Genomic DNA, 11,514 nt, shown 5'->3' on the forward strand with positions numbered 1-11,514 from the left:
GTCTGTTTTCGCTGATACCCATGATGTCTTCATTTAATTGTTGCTTGTTTTGTATTATATTTTGTAGTTTCCCCGACTTTCCATATTTGTACATACTCCTGATATTCCATGTTCCGATTTTCCACACATTATTATTTTTATCACAAGAATTTCGCTTACTAACGACATAAGAGGTCCTGTGATCTAACTAAAAATTTCCGCTCCTGTCGGATCTTGGCATCCAATGTCCATGATCAGTAAGCTTTTTCTTTTGTGTCATCACCATGAAGACTGGTAGGGATATCCATTGGGATCTTTAACGTAGTGGTTCTACTTGCCTTCTACATCCTTAAGCCTTTGACCAAGTTTTTGCCGATTTCTCTATCCCAGGACAAAAGAGTGCCCTTCCACTTATCAACTCGTCCTCAAGAAACCATTGTTCGGTAAATACGTGATTACTTATACCGGCAACCACTAGTGTAATATATAATTGTAATTGATTTGATACATTTATTCGATATAAAAAAAACTATGTATAGTTCTGCTACTTGAGAAGCCTCCACACTTTTTTGACGGTATAACATCAGCACATTTATTTTCCAACGAAGTTGCTGAGCTACAGCGAAAACAGTGACCAGGACATTTTAGTAAAAATCTTGTGATTGTAAACTATTTTAGTTTGTTAGTTACTGATTTATTCTTTGAACTTTTATTGACTGTTCACTTTTGGATGTAAGCCTCTCCTTGGCGTTTCCATTTTAATTTGGTTCTTCCTACCTGATGCTATTGTCTTCCCGCCTTTTCTTTGACATCGTCCAGCCATCTTTTTGTAGGTCGACACACGACCTTTTTTATGTAACCTAACTCTCCACTGTACGATGAGTTTAGTCCAACTGATCTTATCTTTTCTAGTAGTATATCCTATCCAAGACTACTTCAGTGAAGCAGTGCGTTAAATTACGTCCTCTCATTTTGTTCCTCCACGTATTTCTTTATTGTGGATGCGATCTGTTAAAGATATTATTAGCATATCTTTCCACTGAACGCTGTGTTACTCTCATTTTGTTGGCAGCTTTTCTGGTCAATGTAATTGTCTTTAGACCGTATGTCATCACAAGAGGGATGTAAATATTAATAACTTTTGCCTTAAGATTTATATGAATATTATTGTCTTTGAAGATTATTCTAAGTTTGCCAATGGCAGCTCATGTTATAAGGATTTTTCAGTCTACTTTCGTGTGTTACTTTTCTTTGGTCAACGTTATTAGATGACCCAAGTTAATCTATTCTCTCACCCTTTCTATTACTTTCTCCCCCACAATAACTTGTATTTCATCCAAAGTAAAAATCTTGGTCGTTGTTAAATTTATTTTCAGTTCCAAATATTTGTATTTTTCTTCTTTTTTATGTAGACATGGCTCTGTATGTTTTTGAATATGCCTCCAGTAAGTTGTCGTTCCATCGTTTACGTGGTCTTTCTACTGATCGTCTTCCTATTGGGAACCGTCTCTTGCTGTCTTTACTACTCTATTTGGTGTCATTCGGTTTATATGATCGTCTCATTCTACTCTTCTATTTCTTATGTTCCTTGATGTTCTTCACCTTGCATCTACGTCGTATATCTGTTCTTCTAGCGATGTCCCATAGTGTTCTACTATCAATTTTTCTAAGTGTTTTTCTAATCTCTGCTGTTTCTAACATCCTTTTTGGCCTCTCGGCGTCATGTCGTGTTTTGGCCGAGTATCTCATTATTGGTCTGATGACTGTTTTGTAAATTCTGCCTTTCATTTCTTTTCCGATATTTTTATTTCTCCATATTGTTTCATTCGGGAAACCTACGGCTCTTTTTGCTCTATTAACTTACTCTTCCACTTCCGTTTCGATTTTTTCATAGCTGGATAATGTGATGCCTAGATATTTAAACTCCATCACTTGTTCTATTATTTATCCAATTTACATCTTTGTTTTGCTGTTATAACCATGCATTTTGTCTTTTTTGGGGAAATTAACGGGGAAATTAATTAATTAATTAAAATGTTAAATTTTCTGGCGGTTATATTAAATTGGTGTAGCATACGTTGTAAATCATATTCACTTTAAGAGAGTAGTGTTGCGTAGTTTGCATAGCAGTTTATTTTAAGTTGTTTTTCTCCCATTTGGTATCCTTTTTTAGTTCTTATTTTTTTATTATTTCATCCATAATCGAATTGAACAATAGAGGACTCAGGGAATCTTCCTGTCTTATCCCATTGTCATCTACAATATGGTCATTTAGTTTTTCTTCTACTTTTACTTTTATTGTGTTATTTTGGTAGCTATTTTCGATTGTTTTGATCATTCCTGAAGGTATCTCTCTTGCGTACAATAAGTGGATAACGTCTTTTAATTTGAACCGGTCAAAGATATTGCGCTTTGTTGTAATCTAATACTTTCTCTTGCACTTGCCTCATAAACATTGCGTCGGTGCATGATCTTCCCGACCTAAAATCTTGTTGTTCCTCTGCTAGTGTTATAATTTTATTCAATTTATTTGTTAGTACTTTGGTTGTTAATTTCAGTGTTGTGTTTAATAAATTAATTCATCTGTAATTTTCCGGGTCCGATTTGTCTCCCTTTTTGAAGCGAGGTGTTAAGATTATTAATCTTCATTTTTTTTAAGGAATTCTGTATTGTTCTATTATTTTTTAGATTAGTTTTAATAGTTGTTTGGTCAGATCTGGTCCTTCGTACTTTAGGAGTTTGTTCAGTATTCTGTCATCTCCTGGTGATTTTCTATATTTTAATTATGCCTCCTTTATCTCTTCCTCCTCAACATTTATTTCTTCGTTTGTCATCACCTCTAGTGTTGGTGATTCACTATCGTCAGCTTTAGCAAATAGGGATCGAAAGTAGTCTACCCATGTTACCTCTCTCCAAGTGACTCTGTTGCTGCGTTAATTATGTTATTTTTGAGTTTTTCCCAGCTTTACCCGTTGAGGTATCTTAGGTCAATTATTTTTGGTGGATGTCTTTTTTTTATAACAAAATCTATCATAGATCTTTGTCCACGGGTGTTATTGAATGTATATTTGTATTAGTCTTTGTCGTCAAAAAATGTGTTGTTTATTCTGAGTTCGTTATGCGTAAATTTTTGTATAAGGAATTGTAATTAATATTGCCAATCACAAATTTTAAAGGTCGGAAATTTTAATGTTAGATAGCTTGTTCTTGTGACAAGCTACCAAACAACCAATGACTAAAACGGCATTAAAATAAAAACTTAATTTTATTATAATGGCTATTTAAAACACATTGGGCGCCAGCCTCATTTTACGCTTTTGTTACCAGATACAAGATGGGTACAAGTGTCGACAATATTTTTTCGGCCTATGTTCCATTTTTTTTTCATTAAAAATATCATCTACTTGCCTTCAGAGGTCATGATTATTTTTGTTTTACAAATATATCTGCTTTTGTTTAGAGTTATTCCTAATTTTCCTGTGATCTCCATGAGGGTCACGCGGTACCACAACTTAAATTTGAATTGATGTACCGCTTGACCCTCATGGAGATCACAGATATTTTTCGCTGAAATGAATATGTAGTGTCGCTTTTGGTGTCATTCTGTTTCTTTTGTTTCAGAGAGTTTCACTTTATTTAGATTAACTTAGATTAACTTTATTAAAAGCTATAGACATTTAAAGCATGGAAAAACACAACTGTGAGTGAAATAAAAACACTACTTGGACTTCTGATGTGGATGGGACTTTGTAAGTACAGTAAAATCAATTGGTACTGGTCAACAAACCGACTTTTCCAGAATCAAGTTTGCAAGGTTATGTCGAGAAATAAATTCGAAATTTTGATGAGAATGCTACATTTCGTGGATGACAACGACCAGCAGCCCAATAATTGTTTACATAAAATCTCATTTATTCTCAGTATCATAAAAAAGTTCTTCCAAAACGCGTATGTCCCTGGAAAACATGTCTGCATTGATGAGAGTAATATACCGTGGAGAGGCCGGCTTCAGTTACGCCAGTACATCCCAAATAAACGACATCGCTATGGGATCAAAGTGTTTAAACTTTGTGCGGCTGGTGGATACACATACGGTTATAAAGTCTACACTGGGAGAGATCTAGAAAGGACAGGAAACGTATCTAATAGTGTTGTTTTTGATTTGATGGCCCCTTTGCTTGATTCTGAAAGGTATTTGACAACTTATAATTGGTATACCAGTGTCAATCTGGCAGCCAGACTGCTCATGAGAAATACTCATCTTACGGGAGCATTGCGGTCTAACCGAAAGTCTAATCCTGCTGTAGTGGTGGGTTCTAGACTAAACAAAGGCGAGATCAAAGCTCAGCAGTCAAACCATGAAGTAACCGTTTGTAAATGAAAAGATAAGAGGGATGCTCAGGTGTTAGTGCTCAGCACATGTCACACAGATTCAATGATTGAAGTTACGCGACGACACGGAGCTGCAATCATGAAACCGGAAATCGTGGTAAGCTACAATAAATCAAAAGCGTTTATCGATCTTTCTGACCAGATGAATGCCTACTCTCCGTACTTGAGGAGAACTTTCAAATGGTTCCGCCGTCTCATTCTGGATTGCATACTAGGCACATCCATGGTAAATACATTTGTTATCTACAATGCAAACAATCCAAATGATAAGCTTAGTGTGACGGACTTCTGGCATAAGGTTGCTGAAGAACTTCTCTATCCTACCGAAGAAGCACCCCTGGCACTAGCCCCACCACCTGTCAGAGAAGACAGAGTGCAAGCTGTTGAGGGAGTTTATTAGAAAGTAAAGAGGAAGTGCACTGGTTGCTATGAACGTCTTAAGCGTGAACGAGATCGTAAATATGCTGCAGCTCACACCAAAACAGTCACCAACAAATGTCCATCTTGTGACAAATTCTTCTGCCTTTCTTGTTTCAACGAAAAACATCTTTAAATTAGGTCACATGCATAAGTTGAATGTGCTAAGACGTGTTTAGTTTTATTATAAGCATTGTATTGCTAGTTTTGTTAGTTCGATTTTCATAGTTTGTTTTTGTAAATTGTATGATTCTTTATTTTGTCCATAAAAAAAAACAATTAACTGTATTATCTTGACTAAATTATTCATATTTTCCTTTTAAAATTCTGTAGACCATTATATGCTTAATACACATGCTATTAAAAAACCAAGTAGACCAAGGTGTAACCTAGTACCACGGCAACATTTTCTCCAAAAGAAATACATTGAAACGTGATCCCAATAGGAGCCACACGTACAGAATTACAACAGTGTCGTATGGCCCCCATGGGGATCACATGTACCCAAGTTCAAATAGCAGTGTGATCCCCATAGGGGTTACATGCACCAGACTATAGGATACTATGATCCCCATAGGGGTCACGTGGCGTCGAATGTATATATATATATATATATATATATATATATATATATATATATATATATATATATATATATTCCGTCTAGAAAGTATCCGGAATTTTATATTTTTCCTAATTTTAATTGATTTCCTTTTTGTAACATTGTAAGACAAAAGTAATGCTTCAAGTAGATTGTGCCGATAGTAGGTTATGGACAAAATCGCATGACAACACCATCTGTCAAATATTGTTGTTTGTAAACAGACTTAAGATTTGTGAAATAATGTCGCATGTAGAAAAAAGAAAAGTGGTGGAATATTTATATAGAAAGTGTGTCCGAAACGTTAAAAAATTAGTGCAATTGACTGAACTCGGAAAAAGTGCAGTGTATGAGACAATAAAGAAGATAAAAAATGGCATAGATATGAGACATAGACCAGTTTCCGGTAGACAGCGTAAGATTCGCGGAAACAATTTAAATGCTTTAGTGGCTTTAGAACGACAAAATCCGCGCCTAGGGTTTAGAAAAAAGGGTTTCGAAAATTAGCGAACAGATAAGGAAATCAACGAAGAATAAAAGTGTGCCCAGAAGCTGTGCGCATGTCACTAAAAAAGCAAGGCTACATATCAAGGAATCCAAAAAAAAATCCCTACAATGACACCTCTGCAAAGGTAACGAAGAATAGATTTTTGTCAACGTTTCCGAGAAGATAATTTTAATAATGTATTTATATCTGATGAAAGTTACTTCCAGCTTGGTGCAAATCATCTAAAAGTCCTGTCAAAAGAAAATGTTACCGTTCAAATTTACAAATTTCCCACTAAAACAATGGTTTGGGGAGCAATATCTCAGCGTGGTGCTACATCTCTCTGTATAGTTAATTGTACTGTTGATAGTGCGAAATATTGTGACAACCTAAATGGTTTTCTTCTTGAAACAGCTCATGTTTTATATCCAGAGGGGTGGCGTTTTCAGCAAGATAATGCAAGATACTTCTGCTTATACTCAAGCTTGGATGCAAGAACACGAATTGACAACAATTCCGTGGCCAGCAGCATCTCCAGATCTTAGCCCCATTGAAAACATATGGGGACTGATGAAAATTGAAGTGGAACGGGCAGCGCCACAAGATAAAGAAGGTTTGATTCGGTCAGTTTTACAGGCACTGTTACCAAAAATTATGGCCTTGACCTAGTTTCGGGTGTACCTGGACGTTTAGTTAAGTGTTTGGATTTAAATGGAGGTCGTATAAGTAAATGAGATAAATTATTTGTTGAAATTTTATATTTCAAGTGATATAAATAAATACCGTAAAATTATAATTCTGCTTTCTTTTTTCCGGATACTTTCTAGACGGACTATAATTTCATTGTGGCTAAATTATGTTATGGTGACTAAATGTTTCTTGTTTGGAGCATTTTCTTAACATTTTCTGGTGTAAAAACATTCAATTTTTGAGCAAGATAGTTATTACATGAGCATTTTTAGAAAAGATTTTTTTTGTCTTAAAATGTTGATATCGTTCTTCACATTTTTCGTTGCTTTTAGGATTGAATAGATTTTCCAAAAATCGATATTTTCCATTTTTTAATACGTCAAAAAAAATGCATTTCCGGCAATTCCGACAGATGAGTCAGTAGTTGAATAATTTGTAATTTCAGGTAGAGTCTTATAAAAATTCCATGTCTGAATTTTTTGCTCATTTTATTTTAAAAGGTCGTACTTATTCATATTTGACACTTTATATATTTTGTTAGGGAATATTTATTTTGTAACTTGTTACAAAATGGATAATACATGCAAAGTATAAAAGTAGACAGTGTTTCAGAATAAAGATTCTAGATCAAGAGTAAGAATGTTTACTTTCGGTAGGCAACTTATATTACGTTTATAATGGTAAGATTTGGAATATGGAAAAGGAGAAAGAAAAATATAGATGATCAGTTTTAGATACATAAAATTGAATTTCCTGTGCAAGTAAAACTAAGTAGAGAGAACCTAGAAAACGTGCAAAAGAAAAAAAAAAGGTAAAATGTGTGTCATTCCTAAATATGACTGAGAACGTAGCAGAGAATCAGAGTTTCTCTTTAATACCAGAGGCTGTCAAAATAGAATATCAAAACTATTACAATTATTTAAAGATAACTTTCTTCTCATTGAAAATGTAAACTACTTAAGATACTTAAGATTAAGATGAGTTTTTTCTCATCGTCAGAGTGTAATTCAAACAATTGAGCAGTTCCTAGCGGAAGTAAAGTAAAGAGGTACGAAGTGAACACTATATCATGAAAGTCTGAAGTGAAATACAAAAATCATTTTTCAGATATAAGGATTTTTCAGCTAAGAAGACCGCTTTGGCATTAAATGCTGGTAACTTTATTACTATCGGACCAGATAAGCGGCAATATATTTTACACTACCTTTATGAATAACATTTTACTGCTCTGTTGTTTCAATCAGCACTGCTCAACAAGTTATCGTTTATTGGTTTATAATTTTATTGCAATGTTAATTTTTTTTAATTTCTTCTGACGTATCGTATAATGTAGGTTTACCCAATAATTAAAGTTATGCATTTACAAGAACATATTATTTGAAAAATAAGGAGTAAATACCATGTGTCATAATAATTGTAATCTCAGGAAAAAAGACAGTTAAGATTTTATACACACTTAAAAAATTTGTTAGTAATGTATTTCTTAAATCCACACAATCATTGAAAAATGATTCATGCTGTTTAAAATATCTTTCTGTTAACGACACTGTCATCGACAAAGTAGATCAAATTCAAACGTCATCATATTTCTCTTCTGTTTATCGTTAAAAATTAATTGATGGCCGTGGGATGTATTTTTGTGTTTTAATAATTTAACAAAATACATAATCAGCAAAAACCTTATTTAAAACATGCGAACGGTTTTGCAATCACAATCAATACAGTGTTTATGCTTGTTTAGCATTGGCTGTTAAATAATTTGTGTTCTATTGTACAACCCTCATCCTTTTTAGTATATAGGGTGTAGTAGTTGTATATAAGTACCTATTTTTTTATAGTAGTGTAGTGAAGCGGTACTTTAAAGCAACATGAGTAATTTGGAAGAAAATAAAATACAGTCGAAACGTATAGTGTTATCTCCAGAAGAACGGCGTTTAGTTCTAAAAGTCGAAAGTTATTTCAATTTGGAAAAAAATAATATGGGTCCATTGACATCTGTTATGGCAGTTCAGAAACGCACATGCGATGCTTGCGGTATCTCAGAGAGGACATTCCGAAGAATTAATAACATGAGTGAGGATGAAATAAATAAAGTAAGCAAGAGAAATCGCCAAAATCCAAAAACTTTAGATTTGCACCAGTCAATTAAACTTGCAATTAAAAATATTATATATAATATGTATAAAGCCAAAGAACATGTAACAGTTAATGCTGTGTTGCAAAAAATAAAAGACAAGGAACTGTGTGATATTAGAGTTAAACAAGTTTGTGGAGAGTGTTGAAACATTTAGGTTTTCGATATAAAAAGACAAATAATAGACAAGTATTATGTGAACTCTCTAATGTTGTTTCAAAACGGTGGCATTTTTTAAGAAAATTCATGAAAAATAAAATGTTTGATAGTCCGAGGCAAGTTGTATTTTTAGACGAAACTTGGATTTTCGCTAAAGGAAATATGTCAAAATCATCTTAGCAAGATGGCACCACGAAATGTTATTCTTCTAGTCGTTCCGGTAATGGTAAACGCTACATTATACTTCATGCTGGAAATGATGAGGGTTTTATTCCTGAGGCTAGTTTAACTTTTTCGTCCACAAAGAATACAGGTGATTACCATGGAAATATGGATGCAAATATTTTTGAAGAATGGTTTGAAGAAAATTTGTTAAAAAAATTGGAGCGACCATCCATAATAGTGTTGGATAATGCATCCTACCACTCAAGAGTAGAAGAGAGATTTCCTTCAAGCAGCTGGACAAAAGAAGAAATAAAGTTGTGGTTGACAGAAAAGAAAATTTATCACAGTGACATATTTTTAAAAGTCGATTTACTTCAAGGGTGTGGAGAGCAGGAAATTCAAAAAAATTTTGTTACTGGCCAAATGGCTCTTAAATATGGACATGAAGTTCTTCGACTTCCGCCCTACCATTACCACTATAATGCAATTGAGTTAGTTTGGGGTATAGCCAAAAATTTTTATGATAAACATGCACCCAAAACAAAAGATGACGCTAGCGTTCTTGGTTTATGGAAAGAATCGCTAGAACAAATAAAGGCAGAACAATGGCAAAATTGTATTAGACATACGGAAGACATAATCGTTCAGTCTTTTCAAACCGAACGAGTTATAGATGAGGTCCGGCCTCTAATTATTCGGATAGACAATTCAGATAGTGACGACTCTGCTAGTGAAATATCAGACAGTGAATAGGACAAATCGTTTGCTAAAAAGAAGAAACAAAAAAGTGTTTCGGAAATTCAATTCGGTTTTTGTGGCGTGTTTAAGTTAAACGATAAAGTACCTTCGGTCTAATTACTGGACTTCATACTCTCAATAGCTTTGGTATTAATTACTGGACTACACATGTTTAAACCTTTTGTTTTGCTGAAAACTCGGAAGTGATTTAGTGTCAATTTGTTTCAAGGTTATATTTAATACAGTGTCTGCAAAAAGTAAAGTCTTGGATGTATTTTATTCAAATTTGGAAATACCAGCAACTTGGCAAGTATTTTCCAATTTAACTGCATGCAAAACCATTAGTATAATTTTCACTCTATGCAAAATAGAGACTTATAGAGACCTTGATGAACATTTGATGTCGACAAATAATTTCGATTATTCGAAATATTCCGTCCCACTTCTTTTAACCGCCTTGTATATACATATTGTGTATATAATATTACAATATTATACATATTGTAAAATCCAATATTATTACTGAACATAAAATACAGGAAATTAAATATTTTTACTTTTCAAGCGATCGGAATTAAATATTAACGTCCCACTGTTTGAGGCCCACTGATCATATCTTAATTACATATCGGCCTTCATAGGGTAAAAGGAGTTATAATTCTTTATTTCTAAAGGGGTATTTAGCAAATGTGATGTTACAAAAAGAATTAAAATTATTTTTTTTCCAAAATCAACAAATATCCACATAAAATAATCTTAACAAATAATTACATAAAAGAGTGAACATAAATAAAGCATCAATAGAATATAACCAAAAGAATAATGTATATAGAAACAAGGACTTTAAAAAGTAGAACTGAGGGGTAGATTATTGATACAATATTTAGAAAAATTTTACTGAAACTATTATATAAAATTTGTACAATATTAGATAAATATCATAGAAATGACTCATTATTTACTTACATGAAGGAGAAACAAGAGCTAAAACGCAAAATAAAACAGCAACAGTAATTAAAGTCTTCATCGTGAAGATTTTACCTGTACCGTGTGGAACTCGAAAATACTGAACAAACGCTGTAGTAATTTCTTTATATAAATGATACTTAAAATAATCAATGAATTAATTGTAAGGTAAGTTTAATGAGCAAATTTAGAAATAACTGTGGCTATAGATAACCGTATATTCAAGGACATTAATAATATTAATGTTCTAATACACATAAACTGTATAAAAAAGTCATTATAGTATACACAAACATTTAAGAAAAAGACAGCCAAGCTAAGGGAATATTATTATTCCCTCATCTTCAACTTTAGTTTAACCGATTTTTTTTTCAATTTTTTTTTATACTTTAAAGTCATTCTACATTACATCCCAGCGAAAAAAATTATGCTATAAAAATAAACTACGAAAAGTTGGAAAAATACGGAAATGTTTTTTCTAACGATGCTATAAACAAAAATAAAATTGAAATTGGAAATGAAATAAATGCAACAGGAGAACAAGATAAAAAAATACAAAAGGCAAAAAAATTGCAGTAAAATGAAAATCAATTTTAAGAACTACAAGTCCTGGAATAACAAAGATACCAGCAGAAATAATAAAACATGAGAAGAATTTCTTCAATTGTGTGTAGGTATATAGTTATCGAAAAAAATCTTAAACATACCTAGCCATCAATTTGACATTTAAATAAAGAAGGCCAGCAATTTAGTCACGAACTTTTAAAGTTTAAACTTTTAAACACG

At 33.0% G+C, this 11,514-nt stretch overlaps 1 protein-coding gene across 1 annotated transcript in view; it reads right to left on the minus strand.

The window, feature by feature from the left end:
• Positions 1 to 10,872, minus strand: part of LOC140448531 (uncharacterized) — a 30,554-nt gene extending 19,682 nt beyond the window's left edge. The window contains exon 1 of the mRNA XM_072541613.1: positions 10,729 to 10,872. Within this exon, the coding sequence (XP_072397714.1) occupies positions 10,729 to 10,789 (61 nt within the window). The 5' untranslated portion in view covers positions 10,790 to 10,872. The remainder of the gene's footprint in view (positions 1 to 10,728) is intronic.
• Positions 10,873 to 11,514: the final 642 nt, after the last annotated feature.

This window comes from Diabrotica undecimpunctata, chromosome 8 (genome assembly GCF_040954645.1).
Source record: "Diabrotica undecimpunctata isolate CICGRU chromosome 8, icDiaUnde3, whole genome shotgun sequence".
Taxonomy (NCBI): Eukaryota; Metazoa; Arthropoda; class Insecta; order Coleoptera; family Chrysomelidae; genus Diabrotica; species Diabrotica undecimpunctata.